The sequence below is a fragment of the Danio rerio genome, chromosome 13 (assembly GCF_049306965.1).
Source record: "Danio rerio strain Tuebingen ecotype United States chromosome 13, GRCz12tu, whole genome shotgun sequence".
NCBI lineage: Eukaryota > Metazoa > Chordata > Actinopteri > Cypriniformes > Danionidae > Danio > Danio rerio.
Window position 1 is genome coordinate 23,210,894 of NC_133188.1, and position 18,295 is coordinate 23,229,188.

Here is an 18,295-nt window from a genome sequence, read left to right on the forward strand (position 1 = left end):
ATCTTTGTGAATGGTTGCATCAGTTTGGTACTTGAATATCATACAGTATATATTGAAACAAAGTACAATAAAGTATAAGACATGGGAGAAATTCAAACCGTAAACCATCAATCTTAACTATTACTTTTGCATTAAATCATTCAGCAAACTTGATTTTTTTTTTTTTTAAAGTTAATTACAAATGAGATGAGGTAATTAATTACTTTATATGACTTATTTTGGTTGCCCTAGCATTCTGTACACATACTAATAATACATATCAACCCTACCATTTAAATTTACCTGGTTATTTCAACATTTGTCAAGCCAACATCAAAGTTTGTTTCAAGCTACTTATTATTACTTTAATAAAATATAATTTTTGGCTGTTATGATTTTTAATTTCATATCAATGTAATATCCCTTTTTGTAATGTTGAGAGTTGTGTGTGTGTGTGTGTGTTCCTCCATGAGGAAGCCGCTATTTAATTAGACAGGCCCTCCTGAGGAGCACTCAAGCGAGAACGCTTAAACCCCGCAAGCAACAATCGCGTGTGTTATTGTGAGACTCTCACACACACATGTAGCTGTCTCAGTGTGAAATGTGGCACTCGGAGGATTTATCTGCTAATTCGGTCTCCTGCAAGGAGACACCACACACACACACTGTTTATTTAGTCAGGTTTGAGGGTCCGTCGCTGTGTGGCTGGAAGGATCAACAGTGGGCAGTTAGAGAAACACTCTTTTCCTCTCTCACCTGTTTCTCATCTTTCTTTCCTTTCAAACTAAGAGAGCAGTAGGACTAGACAGATGACTAGAGGGCATGCCCATTGTCTGACACCTGCTGTTTTCATTTTCCATCCCTTTATTTGTTCTCTCAGTCCTTGTCTTGTTATGTCTTTCTCTTACACTTCTTTTTTTTTTTTTGGACCTCATGTTGTTCTGAACTGGGTTCACTTGCTTTAATTTGCTGTCGTTCAATAGCAAAGAAGTCAGTTAAACCTGGAAAAAATACCTGGCATTTGCATTCATCTCTGGCAGTTATGTTGAAATACGTGCTTTAAAAAAAAGAAAAATAAATCAACAAAATACACAATTTAATGAAAAGAAATGCAGGATGAGCAACAATGCCACATAAATGACACATAAAACATATCCTAACAAATTTCAAGGAGCTAAAAAAACTGTTGCACAACTAAGCTTAATCTGTCATGATCAAAGTCAAATGTTGAAATTAATGAAAAGGTTTTTTGAATTATATTTGGATGTGTACATGTAATGTGTACATGTAACGACCAGATTTCTTGCGACACGGGAATACATTTCCAAGATAAAATTTTGTAGTAGTCAGGAACTGTGGTGTAATTTGAGCGGGACCGGGCAATCTAGCAAAACAGCATTCATGAGTCCCAACTTTATTTCGGAACAGCATATCTGTCATTTCCTTATTCTTACTGAGCACCAGTACAGCTAATGATCACGACTGTTATACATGATGAAAACATGAACAGTGCTTTCTGCACGTGCTTTTATTCACACAGTCTGTGTAGCATCATCTGCATAACGGTCCTCAGAGTGTAATAATACATTCAAATGGATAAATTTATATATATATTWWTATATATATATATATATATATATATATATATATATATATATATATATATATATATATATATATATATAGCATATATGTATATATAGCATATATATATATATATATATATATATATATATATATATATATATATATATATATATATATATATATATATATATATACTGATCTAATAATATAATGTATCTATTATTGTATTGTTAAACTATATATTGTGTCAGTGATTTGCATAAAACATTGGTACCTCTATAAATATTAGTTTGAGTATAGTATATTAGTATTTTTACCTGGCGACGCAGTTGCGCAGTAGGTAGTGCTGTCGTCTCACAGCAAGAAGGTCTCTGGGTTCGATCCTCGACTCAGTTGGTGTTTCTGTGTGGAGTTTGCATGTTCTCCCTGCGTTCGCTTGGGTTTCCTCCGGGTGCTCCGGTTTAGTTAGTTAGTTAGTTAGTTTGACTTTATTAATCCCTGGAGGGAAATTCACATGTCTCAGCAGAGCTCTCCATACTAAAAATAGATAAATAAGTTACATACATATAAAAACAATAATAAGATTACATTTCATACTGCACACCTTGGTTCCAAAAACAACGAGTAAACACTTGTTCATATCCAATATCTAATTCAAGTTCAGCACAATTCATCTGGTATGACTTTGGTTATACAATCTGATCACAGTTGGTAAAAAACGACTTCCTGTATCTTTCTCTGTAGCACCGGGGTTGAATTAATCTTGTACTAAAAGAGCTTGCACACGCTTGGACTGTATCATAAAGGGGATGACTATCGTGGTTCATTATACTAACAAATTTGTCCCCCCACAGTGTTTCCCCCACAGTGTGGCCCTTTAGGCCCATTAGTCCAAAATCTCTAAGAAATATTTCTAGTACTTTGTTGTATCTATGCCATGCAGGCAAAAGGGGGTCCAATGCTGTACTAGTATGGTGTACCTAATAAAATGGCCGGTATATATATATATATATATATATATATATATATATATATATATATATATATATATATATATATATAAAAATATATATACCAATATAATTTATGTCAATGCATCTATTGATATTCCACTGAATCAAATTGAAGCAAAATTGTATTTTGAACTATTGAGAAATGTCACATGGCCAAAATTATCAATATCATATGACAAAACATCAGATTTACATCCCTACAAATGCTCATATTAAATGCAGTATTAAATGACATTTAACAGCATATATAAATAGAACAAAGCTGTTTTTATCGAATTTATGCTGACTTTGATGCCAGTCTCTTTCTCATGCCCTCGGCCACTTCTCCACTTCAAAGGGCAATTTGGTGATTAATCATTTGTGTTTGCCCTGCTGGTCTATCCATCCATCTGTGTGTTTATTGGGATCTGAATACACACACATGAACTCGCTGCTTCTGTAGCATGAGGTGAATAATAAACAGCCAGTGTTTACATGCCAGCAATGAGTGCTTTAAACTAAACCAGACATGCCACTGTGGTCTTTTCTTTCTTACATTTTTCTCGTACAATCTCGACTGAATATGGTGATACAAAAAGGTCATGAAAAAAAGCTTTTAAAAACCCCATCTACACCTTCGACCTTGATCCAAAAACTTCCAAAATAATTTTCTCTACAGTGCATTACTGCTTAAATGGATGCATGTTTCTCAATCTCTTAGAAAATGGTGTGTTTATGGAGTGTATTCCACTCATGCTGGGCTTTGCTCGCCTCTGTGATCCTGAGAGAGTAAGCGATAGTTGCTTTTGGCACAGCATAAAGGGTTTTGTTTGGTTTGTCAGTCTGAGTTGATCAGAAGTGTGGTCTCATCCTCCTCTTCGGGCCTCTTCAGAGCGGGGCACCTGACGGCCCGTCCACAATAATCAGCTCAAGCGCGGCTAAGAATATACTACCTGCAGCATAAAGAATACCACCACACAGCTCTGTGTGGTTTAACAAAACAACAGCACAACACTTGACACAAAAGCATTGCTGTTTGACTGCATGATATCAAACAAGTTTTATTTCTTAAACTCACAGAGGTTGTCTTTATTTATATATTTATATTTTGAATTGTATGCATTGCAATGTATTGAAATATAATATATTGATGTGATGGCAACTCATTTTCAGCATCAGTATTTATGTTTTAGTGTCAAATCACTGGAATCATATGTTGGCTTGATGCTCATGAAACCATTCTAATCATTAGTGGCTGTAAACACAGCGGAGATGCTTAATATTTTTGCTTGGAAACTCCGCATATTTTAGTTCCAACCCCAATTAAACACACCTGAACCAGCTAATCAAGCCCTTTATACTAAAAAACTTCTAGGCATGTGTGCTGAAGGAAGTTGGAGCTAAACTATGCAGGACACCGACCCTTCAGGATCGAGTTTCGACACCTCTGCTTTAAACCATAACATAGTTGACAGTAACATAGGCTAAACATAAAACAGGCTATACAAGTACTTTTACTGAAATACTGAACAATGATGTGCAGGCTATTGTGTAGCAGAGGTTTTTATGGTTGAATATAGTGCAAAAGATTTATTTAAGGTTGAAGCAAGCAGTGCAACATGATTGTGGAACATTTATAGTAAACATCGTTTTCCTTATTGAGTTCTTGTAAGATGGGGCTTAAATAAAGTGTCAGGTGGAAAAGAAACTGATTGTTTGAAGTAACTAGCTGCTTATCACAAATTATATAGAAATTGTATTATTTTGTACAATTTATAGAGTCATACAGGCTGTAGATTAGCATTCTAAATGTGCATTATCCTTATGAAAAGATATTGCATAGTTCCTACAGAGAAATCAGCTGAAATTTTCTGTTGATGCATGGAACTAGTTTCCATGGCTGATTTGTTTTTCTACGCTTGTCATGTTTGTAAACGTATTGTTCTTTCTGTTAATTTTCTGCAGATGTGATTCTGAAAATCGCTATCTTGGCAACCCACTAAGAGGAACATGTTACTGTAAGTTACACAGAAACACACACGCATGCACACACAAACACACATGACTGGATGATATGTTTCACAGTTCTACCTCAGTATTTGTAAGTTTATTTTTTGATATTGTATTGTTCTTTTCCTCTATACTTTATTTGTCTTCTTTCATTCATTTTTCCTTCGGCTTAGTCTATATTTCAGTGGTCGCCACAGAGGAATTAACCGCCAAACTATTCCAGGCATATGTTTTACACAGCAGATGCCCTTCCAGCCACAACTATATATATATATATTTTTTTTTTTTTTTTTTTTTTAGTCAACATCAATAATTATCACAAAAATGTTTTAGCTGTCTGACAATATACATTAAATAAATTATAAACAAAAGATCTTAATCATTTTTTAGCATTTACTGTTTAAGTTTTCAACAACCAAAGACTTTACACTCAGGGCCGGATTAAGAACACATTGAGCCCTGGGGCTATAGCATATCCAAGGGCCCACCTTTTATTTTTTTACCTTACAAAAGTAAATATATATATATATATATATATATATATATATATATATATATATATATATATATATATATATATATATATATATATATATATATATATATATATATATATATATATATGTATGAACTTTAAAGTCAAAACAGGCTGCAAAATCAGCAAAACAAAAAAACATTTACAATACTTCTTAAATTACTGCTTTATAATAAATTCTTTAAATAGAGGTTTACCTTTAAAATGGTTCTTTAGAACTTTAGCTGACCATAAATCCTTAATGATATAATATCTTTAATATCCATGCTTCTAAGATACATAATAGCTTATTGTGGTCTTCTAAGTTACTGAAGGCTCCTTATTTAATTAACTAATTTATTTATTTATTTATGTTCAGATATATTGTCTAATGACAGTCAGCACCAATATTTCATTGCTCCATATTATTACTGTAATTTTTATAAAAGGGGCAAAGTAAACATTCATTAAAAAAGTTTGCTTTCTAACTGGTTCAGTTAGACTTACTGCAAAGCATAACCGAGAGTATTTACCTGAGATAGATAATTGGCAAGGATAAATGTTTTGATAACTGCTTGTGAAGGCTATTTGATTTAAACGCACACTGTCTCGGTTATAATGTGTGATGAAAGGACTGTGCAGGCACGGGCCGGTTTGAGTCCAGTAACCACTGCGCGGCCGAGACATCGCTTAAGTTATAAGTCCATTCAGTATGTTTCCGCCTATCTCAGCTTCTTTTACTAAATGTACAAGTTTATCAATGATGAAGACTGTTTGAATTTTATTTTTTGTTCTACAACGAGCTTGGTTAGCCTACCTTTGACAGGACGGTTCTCGCGGTAGTGCCATAATAAAGGACTGTCCTGGGAAAATTAGAACGTCTTTCGACCCTTATTGGTGACTATAACAGGCTATTTAATATTCTGAATAGGCTACAGTCACTCTGAGCCCCAGTTTAGCACTGCCGTCACTGTTTTTGAACAGCAACAAACTGAAAAGAATACTTCACTTTATCGACAAGAGAAAGAATAACACAAGGAGGCGTTTCCCACGTCAAAAGCGGAAATTAATTCTTCAGCCAATCAAGGGCTTCAGCCCGACCTAGCCCTTACGTTAATCATCAGAAAAAAAGGTAAAACAGTTTTTTAACAAGAAAAGGTAGGGTAATGGTGAAAGATTTTTCAGTTTTGGATGAACTGCCCTTTTAGTTGTGAGCGTGGTGAATTTAGGGTGAAATATCCTTTTACCTCTTTTATTTAGGGATGCTAACGATTTCTTGATGATCTATTAATTGTAGATAACTCTTTAATTGATAGCCCTTATCAGTAACTGATTAAGCATGGATATTTAAAGGTTAAGTTATGCTAACCGCTGTGAGACGCTTCCACGACTTTATGCATTACATAATCAAATATGTGCAGTTTACCTTAACTTATAGAGTGACTCTCTCTTAACATTCCATTTTGCGGGACATATAAAACCCTGTTATGCGCAGATCTCGGTTATAGAAGTGGGTGTTTTAACTAGTTTATTCTGACAGATCGGCACAAATAGACCTATGCAGACTTCCATTTTAAATATCGCACATCATGGCAAGACATGCGGGGAGCCTCACAACGAGTTTCAGAGTTCTCCCATCTTTCAGACTGAGTAGGTTCTTTCAGGGTAATCTCAGACTCCTTTCAGTGCTTGATTAAACAAATTGAATTGAAACTGTGAAAACATTTTAATGGATTTTTTTTGGTGCTGAAGCATATACTATAAAGCACGTCTATCGAAAATGATGACCATTTGCTGGGTAGTTGCGCTGATACTTGTAGATGGTCCACGTTTACCAACACTTTTTCGGGACTGTAATTTCTTAGCATCTTTACATATATATTAGTGTTATTGTTTTAATGATGAAACAGGTTTGTGATTTGCCTAATATTGATGGCACGACTCGCCTGCACAAACGCCTTGCTTTGTCATTTTGCTCTGTTTTGTGTCGGATTGTAAAAAACTGAGATGCTTCAGACTACTGAAGTTTAGTGACAGTTCTTGTCAACAAGGTCTGTGACTGTAGCTATGTTTCCATCCAAAAATGCCAATAAACTTTATGTACAGAACTGGATTATCGCAATAAAAGGTGTGTGAATAAAGCAGCGTTTCCATCCAATGAGTCAAAGCTTCCTGATTAACTGACGCCAAATATCAACAGCAAAATCGGAATTTGATGAGGTAGGAGAAGCTGTGTGAATCTTTTCTTCATTTAATAAATGACTTGCATCTCAGAACGCAATCCTGACACGCAGTGAATGTGCGTTGGTGTTTAAAGGCGTCAGACACGGAGCACAGACGTTCTTAATTTTGGAGGTAATTAATAATATAATAACACTAATACTGAAAGGATTAAGGCGTTTTAGAATGACCAAAACAACATTTCAGATGTTTTATAAAGTGCTCAGCCTGCTGGTTTGTCCATTCGCACATATTTTTATAATTTCATGATCTCTTCATGACAAAATCACATGATCTTTTTAATGCGCATACTGGGATTTGTTCGGTAAAAGTTGTGTTTCCATCACAGTTTATGCACATCTTTTCTTATCGAATAAAAAGTTTATTGTTCTCACTTATGTGCATATGTTTTTTATTTGAATATCCAATATTTGTATAAAAATATTCTGGAAACGTAACTTACTGACCTTATTTTTATTTTTCCTTACCCCATTTTTTCTTACTCTTCCAAGTGCAACTGACACTGTATGGCTGTAAACTAATACTACGCGCAGCATTCGGATGTGCAGGCTGCAAAATGCCTGTGCAGTGTTACGCATAGTGCATAAACATTATTGAGCAATTATCAAACTGTCATTTTTGTTATTTTGGAAAAATATGTATTGTGATAATTACCGTTATCAAAATATTGCCCAGCCCTGCTTTGGAATGTGGTGGAACACAGAAATGTCAACTGACCCAGCCGGGACTCGAACTTGAACTTCCTCCCGTGAGGCGACAGTGGTAACCACTAAGTCACCATGCCATCTTTTATTGGTCTTTTTGAATGTATTAACCTTACGCAATTCTATAATTTTGCAATCATTATCAGTCTGAATGTAAAGTTTGAATATGCTACATTCACAAAGGTATTTATTTCTATGAAGACCAAGAAATTGCAAATAATCCTTAAGTGCAATATTCAGCATTCACACAAAAGACCTGTTTTAATCCTACATTTCACCTTTGTGTTTACACAGTAAATATTCACAGCACCTTCTGCAAGTGCTGCAGATGGAAATGTTTCTCTGTAACCCCTCATCAGGACTCCATCACACAAGCATTCATCTATTCTCAGCAGTACAGCACCCCTTGTGTTGTTCATTTCACCTTCTGTCTGCTGTTGCTTCATGTGTGTGTATGTGCGGGTATGTGTGTGTGCTTCATGTGGGTGTCTTTTATTTGTCGACCTTGTCACTGAATGCCAAGAGCCTAGCCTAAAGTGATACATGTGTGCTCTTGGCTTTGCCCACAGCTGAGATGTGTGCTTCACATGTTGTTTGTTTGACCAGGTTTTAGTCTAATTGATTGTGGATTTCAGAGAGAGAGTCTATGTTCTGTCTGTGTTGTTGTTAAAGAGAAAACAAAGATGAGCAAATAAAAGACTAATCTAAGTAAAAACTTAAATAAGTAGTGGTATTTATCAATATTTACTAAACAGAAAGCTATTTAAAAAAAGACAAAACAAAACTGAAACTAGCAGCATCTTGGAAACAAAGAACTCATTTGACAGAAATAAAAACAAGCAAAGTTTAAAAAGCTTTTCATTTGCTTGCTCGATGTAAAAGGATGTAAATGTAATAATTTTAATTTATTAATGGCTTTCTTTATTGCCAACATGTGAACAGAATCTTCTGAAGCTTAAACGAATGAAACCTGTAGAATGATTTGTATTGAAAGGACTTTTCCACACACTTTTCCACACTCTTGTAAACAAATGAATATAATTTAATAACCCAATTTTAAATAAAGTTTTACATTTAAAGTGTCATTTACATAACCATCTGATAATAATAATAATAATAATAATAATAATAATAATAATAATAATAATAATAATAATAATAATAATATTAAATAATTTATTCATCCTTTTTCTTTTCAGCTTAGTTTATTAACTAAGCTTTATTAATCTGTGTTGCCACAACGGAATGAACCGCCAACTTATCCAGCATATGTTTTGCGCAGCGGATGCCCTTCCAGCTGCAACCCATCACTGGGAAACATTCATACATACTCATTCACACACATAAACTATGGAAAATTTTGCCAACCCAATTCACCTGTACCACATGTCTTTGAACTTGTGGGGTAAATTGGAGCACCCACGCCAACACGGGAAGAATACAGATACACCAGCTGACCCAGCCGAGGCTCGAACCAGCGACCTGTTGTGAGGCGATTGTGCTACCCACTGCGACACCATGCTGCCAATAATAAATGTATTATTATTATTATTATTATAAAAGACAAATACTGTAAAATGATATATACAGTTGAAGTATATAATATACACACAGACACAATTTTCGTAGTATATTTGCCTTAAATTTATCCATCTAGTTTTCACTTGATTATAATTAGTTGTGTTTGTTTTAATTTGTGCTATAACTGTGCCACAACTTCAATAAACATTATTATTAAAATATTAAAAAATGTGCAATCATACACAACGTTTATGTCAAAGCTGGCTGTGCTTCTGCATTTAGCGCTGACAGACAGAAAATCTCTCACTCCCAGTAAAGGTCTAGTTTACATTCAGAGCACTAGATGGCAGCCTTACAGCTTTAGTACTCATTCGGCTGTCTTTTTGATTGACAGAAGTACAGAGCAGTCATACATTCCTCTCCAGACCACAAAATAGGAACACATACAGAAACATTTTCATCTTCAGGAGTAATGGACATGAGCTGCCCTGTAAATGACTGGGAATGTCTGACAGCAGGGAATGAAACTAAGTCAGTACTCAAGTACTCAACTTTAAAAGCAAATGCATTACTCACCAGTTTTCCCAAAAATATGTTCCCATCCAGACCGGATTATCATAAACATTTTATCGATAATTATTTACATAGCATTAAGAAGGAACATAGAAACATTATCTGACTAACATCTAACGTTAGCAGCTAAAGGTGTCTGGAAAAAATATTCAAAGGCTTTTATTCTCATAAACCGCGCGCACGTGAATGCGTCTGACTGTTGTGATTGGCTAAAGCAGGTGTCTTACGTCAGCCCGTTCTAGACGTGGACGCGCTTATTACGGCAATCTTCCTTCTGCATTCACACAGCGCAGCATTCCGGCAAATTACCGGTAATGTTACAACTTCTCTTTCCGGAAAATAGTCAGAACGAATTTACCGGTATTTTCAAAAAGGGCCTGTTCACACATACAACCTTTCCGGAAAATTGCCGGTAATTTTCAGGAAAGGTCTGTATGTGTGAAAGGGGCTTATGACTTGATGTATTTTAATAATGTTACTTGTTATGACCAAAACAAAACATATTTATTCACAAAGTGTTCATTGGGATGCCAGATCAATGTTGAAGCATAATATGTTACAATGAGAGAGCATAGGAACTAACAACTATAGCTGAATCACATGAAACTTCAACTCTACAACGTGGGGTTTAATAGCTCAATTTGCGTAACTGTTTATTTGCTGAAGCTGTTCCAGAGCTATACATAAAAAATGACCACTAGGTGGCACTGTAGAAATAGGTTTTGAAACTTTGGAAACTTTGACACATTTTCTTTGACTGTTTTAGTGGTTCATGAAGCCTCACTTTGCCCACCACTAGGTCAAGGCAGGCGGCAAATAATCAAAAAATTATAAACAATGCAAGGGTCAAAACACAAGAAAGGCCAAGGAAAACAGAACTGTAGGAACTCTAACAAGACTCAGCTATGGGAGAATGTATGAGTGGTGTTTAATTAGTGTGTGTAATCAGTGTAAATGATCTGCAGGTGTGTGTGTGTGTGTGTGTGTGTGTGTGTGTGTGTGTGTGTGTGTGTGTGTGTGTGCGCGCGTGTGTGCAATCGTGCGTGTGTGTGTGTCAATGCCCAGATTATTGTCTTGTGTAGCAGGATTTGATTGGCACAATGTCTCATGGGAGTTGTTGTTTAGGTGAGTGTAAAGGGAGTAATTTCCAGTAAGGCCTGGTGATCACTATGCATGGACAATATGGTGTATTGAAATCTTCACTTCTGTCAGCACTAATAGCCTAGTGGTTAAGTGCACTAACATACTCCAACAGACAACAAACATATATATATATATATAATTTTATATTTAAGTCCATATATAAATATATAGCTCTGCTGCTTTGTCCCTCATCAGCAATTGCTTCAGCAGTATTGTTTTATTTTAGCAGCTTTTAGCCTTGCTCTGGTTTATACTCCAATAATGATCCGTTTTAAATACTTTAGCTCACCCATGAACATAATCTTTGCCAGAATCCAGTAAAATGCAATTGTGATAAAAACTTCCATGATTCCACACCCAGTTGTGACATCGTCAAACTACACTTTTGTTTGTCATGAATACTCGCCCTCTAGTGGTTAAAATGACATACAGTACCTTTAAATACTGAAGAAAACAAAACAACAACAAAAAGCTTAATGTCATTTACTGCATTTACTAATAAATACTCTTTCCAATGAGTTTATGATCACTGGATGCCATTTCTGACATAATTGTAACATTTCTTGACACTTTTTAAACTGATTACTGACATCCTTTCTGAGGTTTATGTTGGTTATTAGTTGAACAGGTAATCAGCGGCAGCACACACAGGAGACGGCTCTGTGTCGATAGCACATGTGAGGGGTTTGCAAGGCTTTTATGAGCAGATCAGACTCGCGTTCCCTGTATATAGGAGGATTTATTACCAATGCATTATTTATAATTGACCTCCCCTCCAGTCTCTGCAGCACAATACTGTTATATCACTTCATGATTGATAGCGCACTGCATCATATCCTCCTGTGGTCAACAAATCCTTTCCAGCATCTCCCTTCGTGTCAGATGAAATGAAACACACATTATAAAGCAGATTTCGGACTGGATGTTCTGGTGTACAATGTAAATACAAGCAAACTGTGTATTTTGCAAGTATACAAAAATGAATGCAAATTTTTTATTTTTTTTCAGTGGTATCTTAAACTTTTTTTTTTTACTTATCATTGTTTGCCCAACTCTTTTGGATTTTATTAAATTGGTAATACTATTATATTATTCATTCATTCATTTTATTTTCAGCTTAGTCCCTTTATTAATCTAGGGTCGCTACAGCGGAATGAACCGCCAACTTATCCAGCATGTTTTTTTTACACATACACAAGCCATCCCTGGGAAATATATTATATTATATTATATTATATTATATTATATTATATTATATTATATTATATTATATTATATTATATTATATTATATTATATTAATTATATTATATTATATTATATTTTATTTTATTATATTATATTTTATTATATTATATTTTATTATATTATATTATATTATATTATATTATATTATATTATATTATATTATATTATATTATATTATATTTTATTATATTATATTATATTATATTATATTATATTATATTATATTGTATTATATTATATTATATTATATTATATTATATTATATTATATTATATTATATTATATTATATTTTATTTTATTATATTATATTATATTATATTATATTATATTATATTATATTATATTATATTTGAGGTTGTAGTATAATTGCAGCTTTACTTATGTAAATATTAATTGTATAATTTATTTTATATAGTTTTGCTTTACAGTAAAAACAAAACAACACACCATGCATTTTACATCATTTGCTTTTAGACATTTCAGATCTCAAGCTTTTGTCTTTGTAAAACATTATATAATGGATAAACTTCTCTCTACAAAAAGGTTGAAAATTATACAAATGTCTAAATATAGTGAACCTGACGCATGCTGCACATTAAACTCAGCACATGCTGTAAGGCATCTGACGTCAGTCATGGTTGGTTTAAATAACTGTTGTATCTACAGTATGATTATATTACACTCGAGTTCAGAATAAAGCAACTGTTCTTCTCCGTTTCATATGCCTTTTATGGTGCAGTTAATGCTAAACACAGCAGCCGGCCTGCAGTCTCTCTTACAGGCAAATGCTGTATAAACACAACACAAGCAGCAAGCTGTAAATCTCAATAAGTTCACAATGCACAAAACAGTTGTGGAAACCAATTATCTCAACACATTTAATTAAACTATAACTCATACTAGTTTCTTCCATAAACATTATATTAAAATATTGTTAATTATTATTTATTTTTATCAGAAGACTTTTACACATTAAGAATTTTTTAGGTCAAAACTACACCAGAAATTAACCACACCAACATAGTAACCATACAAAACTGTAAGTCCCAATACAACATAAAATAAAATGCTAAAGACTTGTGCACACTGGAACATCTCTTACTTGTAAATATCAATGTTTTCAACATTCATACAAATTTTTCACTGGTGATGAGCAGAGGCAGAATCATGGAAGGAAATTTTCTTCCTGATATTAAAAGAAGCTTAACAGTGGTGATGTGCAACTTTATACTTCTAACATTAGCTTGTTGCACATTTTCTAATGTATTTTTTGTATAAGGTTTTCCATCTCTGTGTTATCCTCCTCCGCTAAAGCTAGGCATGGGCCGGTTTAAGATTCTGACGGTATGATAAAAATATCACGGTGCCACAGTATGTGGTTACTGCTCTAAAATATGTTCTTTTAAATGTCTGGGTAAGAAAATAGAACTTTTTCGTCTTTGGACACAGAATACTTTATGTTGAGAAACATTTAAAATATTTTGGAACAGTAAACAAGTCAGGCTAAATAATTGAATAGAAATAATTGAAAAAACACAGATTTCTTTACAATTTAAAATGGCTTCTTTGGATATCTTTTCTGCTGGAGATACTATTGTCGTAAAAAAACAAAAAACTAAACGTATAAAAAAAATAATAAAATTCTTACATACTGTACACCGTAGGAACGGAATAGAAAAATGTTTCGGCAGTTTTAAAAATTGGATGGTTATTGTGCCATGCCTAACTACAGCACACAAACACCTGGTCAAAAGTTTGTGAGAAAAAGTTAGTAGCCGTGAAAGAAACTAAATAAATTAAACTCATTTCATCTGGTATTCCTGCATGCTTGGCTAGACCATTTTGCAATTGAACACCACCAAGTCATTTTTTACTGTAACTTCAGCTGCTCAAGGCACGTGTACAAAAGCAGCAATCTTATTGGTCAACCAATTTTTAGTGATGTTTATTCATAAACTAATTTCGAGAGGAGCACGTGATTATGATTAAACACGGCTGGTTCTCCATTAGCATGCATGACCCACCAGTCAGGCCATTCCTAACCCACTATAAAGAGCCAGGGTTTTTTTCACAACAGTCATCTTCAATTTGAAGAATCCCCCCTTCCACCCCTATCTCTTTACCTTTCCCTCCATAGTGCAGCACGGTGGCCCAGTGATTAGCACTGTCGCCTCACAGCAAGAACGTCACCGGTTCTAGTCCTTTAACAGGCCGGTGGTTGTTTCTGTGCGTAGTTTGCATGTTCTTCCCGTGCTTGCGTGGGTTTTCCCCGGGTCCTCCGGTTTCCTCCCACATTCCAAAAACATGCACAACAAGTAAATTGATAAATCTAAATTTTGCACTACAGTTAATCTCTCACCCTGCAGAATATCTTTTCATAGCATTCAATTTTTAGTCATCAGTTTTTATCAAGGGGGAGTTGTCGAGATCTACCTGAGCTCAAGGCTCCCCTCTCGCCCTTCAAACAGGAGGGAGCCTGGGGCTCAAGAACCTTTGAGCTCAGGGCTCTCTCCTGGGACAGCATGCCACACTTGCTTATAATCAATCATCAGCTAAGTGTGAACTCTTGAAATCCGGTGTGTCAAAAAAAAAATAAATAAATAAATAAATAATAATAAAATGCATGTCAATTTGTGCATTAGTGTACACACTCACAATGGTGCTCTTTGTATTGACCTTATTCTGCATATTCACTGCATATTCACTTTATACTGGCATATTTAGAACTTCGATTCAGTTGCCGATCAAAAAAATGACTAGGAGTAATAAGCTAAATGTTAGAAAACTGTCAAACTATTAGCTCTACAAACAAGTGTGTTTAAAAAAAGATTCCAATAAAAAAAGGATTCCAATGGCTACATGAAGAATAAGGTCAATAGTCATGAGGCATTAAAAGTACAACAGGAGATAATATAGCACTGAAAGCTTATGTCACACTTATAGCACTGAAAGCTTATGTCACACCCTGCAAATCAACATCCAATGCCACAACGTGAACTAAACAACATCACTACAACACATCATGTAACATTCACAGAGAGACATCCATACAGTTAGTAATAACAATACGAAACATAAACAATAAAGTGGGTTGATGTTTGGTTTCCATTCTCTGTTTGAACCACATCTGTGAATGTGCCAATGATGTAATCTTTTGTACGCAAACAGCGTGCACAGAGGAATGAAGTTACACATTTTGATAGGCAGGTAGCACACACTATCATAATGTTCAGACCGAAAGTTTTATTGGATAAGCTTTTTTTTTTTTTTTGGTCCTACTCCACGAAATGTTAAAATAAATATTTAAAATATTGAAAACTTAATTGATATGTGATTTTCAGCCAGCATAACAAAAATTGTTTCATCACCTACAGCATTGCAACCTTAAAATGTCAACTACAATCGTAAGCCAAAGTCTCATTCAGTTTAAGACTAGCAGCTTTAGAATAAAACTGAATTACATTTGTATTTGAGTTAAGGAAATCATGTAATAAGGTCATGCAGCTATTTTAAACTCTGATTATACAGTGCACCTAGTCTGATTTTAAACCGGCACTGCTTCATTCACTCCATCAGTTTTTATCTCATCACACATGTTCAGTCATTCAGTCGTCCGGCGTTTGAATACGTAAGGCGGACACATTTGCTAATCTGACCAATTAAAACCATGAAGGGAGACTATAGTCAGAGCGAGACTATATCACTCCCTCAGGGAACGTCAGTGACATTTACCCACTGAGCGGGATTGATGTTTACGCTTCGCCTTTGTAATTCAACCAGCCTTGAACACACTAATGTTTGTTATCACTAGGAGAGAGAAAAATCAAGGACCATCAAACATGATAATACTAATGATGGCGATAAATGCAACTCAGTGTACCGGTAATTGAATGTCCCCTTCACTTGCATAACGAATGGATGTTTATTACAGTTTGACCTTCAGTACCATCAGGTCATGTTACATTTGACATATACTGGATGATGCATGTTATGCAATCAAAACTGTCATCAAACGGTGGTCTTTATCAGACTAAAGGTCAGATTTATCATGTTGTAAATTTGTATGTGTAAAATATGTATAAATTAGTGGTGGGTTGTTATCGTCCTTAAAGGGCCATGACACCCCCCACTTTCGGTTAAAGTCTACTTCAGAATTTTTTCAAAAGATGCATGATTAATGGGCGTGGAGCTCCGCGAGCATAGGGCAGGAGTGGGCGTGGCCAGCAGGGGAGAAGGGGAGTGAACAACTGTTGATGTCAGTTAGCTCGCAAATTGAGACAAACCGTGAGGAGACGCATGAGTTTATAGTTTACAAAGTTAAAATGCAAAGAAATAAACAGTAATTTAATGCCCTGCTACATTTGTTATTCGTAATTTCATATACAGAAAACCACAATTTATATCATTATAAAGATAATCGTGTTCATATAAACACTATAAATAAGAACTTCTCCCTCAATCCCCGGGTCTGAATCATAAATCTAAATGCAGACTCAGTGGAGCATGTCGCCTGACCTGTCTATTTTAACAATTAGTCCTGCTGGTAATCTGGAGGATTTAGGCAAACACAGCAGCACGGCGATGTGTCTGAATGTGAATGAACTCCTGATACAAGACAGCGTTCGCCATTCTCCAATTCTCGTGCTGCTCTCCCATCAAAAATGCTTGCATCACACACACAGCTTTGCTGTATGATCGGCCCTGACAGGATCGCGGGGAAAACATGCAACAAACCCCGTGGATCATGGAAACAAACACATACGAGCCTTCATAAACGTCTACTGTGTGCCGTGGGTCCGTGTCTCACAGCTTGAGCTTGGCACTGGTCTGGCAGGTCCGCGTCTGCCTTGCCTTCGGAAAGCGCATGCTGTCATGCTCTCATGAATAATTAAGCAGCCGGCTCTTCTCATAGGATAAGGAAACTCCGCTTTGAATAATAATGAGAAACCGATGCGTCATCATTGCACTTGCAGTACTGCGCTACGTCGCCGATGTGGATCCCTCCCCAAAAATCATAAAAGTTGAACAAAAAAATTCTCCAGGGTGTCCTGAACCTTTAATGTGCTGCGTTAATGCGAGACTCTTATTGCGCGATAAAAGAAATATCGGCCTTAATCTATTCTCAAAGTTGGGTTGGGAGCTGGGTCTATTCTACGCAAGCTATGATGACATTCACCTTGATTTTTTAGCGCGGATGTATACCGTAGCCGTCTGACAAAAAAGAAAACTCAAGCAGAACACAACATACAAGACATGACAGGACTAGTGTCTGGACTCCCAAAACAAGAATTAACAACCCCAAGTGGCAGAATCCTGACACATCTATTGATAAATAAAAATAAATAAAAATAAATAAATAAAAACTATTGCTAACTATGTCAGTATATCAGCAAACATCCAATAATTAAAATGCAGATCATAACATCCCATTAACTTTTGATAAACCTTTGTAATTGAAGTTAAACATTTGCCTGTTTTCACATTATGCATATTTCATTTCTGCAGCAATAGTGCTGGAGTTAAATTTCTTTCTTTCTTTCTTTCTTTCTTTCTTTCTTTCTTTCTTTCTTTCTTTCTTTCTTTCTTTCTTTCTTTCTTTCTTTCTTTCTTTCTTTCTTTCTTTCTTTCTTTCTACTACCTACCTTCCACCATTTTTTCATCCTAACTTCCTTTCTCCTTTGTTTCCTTCATTCCTCCCTTCTTTCCTTTCTTCATTTCACCCTTGATTTCTTGAATATGGTTTCAAATTTGTAACCATAGTGTGCACTTTAACTTAAATACGC

General features: G+C 35.0%; 1 protein-coding gene across 3 annotated transcripts in view; it reads left to right on the forward strand.

Moving 5' to 3' along the window:
* The window catches only part of atrnl1a (attractin-like 1a), a 473,626-nt gene that overhangs the window by 209,659 nt on the left and 245,672 nt on the right, over nucleotides 1-18,295 (forward strand). For all 3 annotated transcript variants that reach the window (XM_073920776.1, XM_073920775.1, XM_073920777.1), the window contains exon 22: nucleotides 4,524-4,576. In XM_073920776.1, coding sequence (XP_073776877.1) covers nucleotides 4,524-4,576 — 53 coding nt within the window. The remainder of the gene's footprint in view (nucleotides 1-4,523; nucleotides 4,577-18,295) is intronic.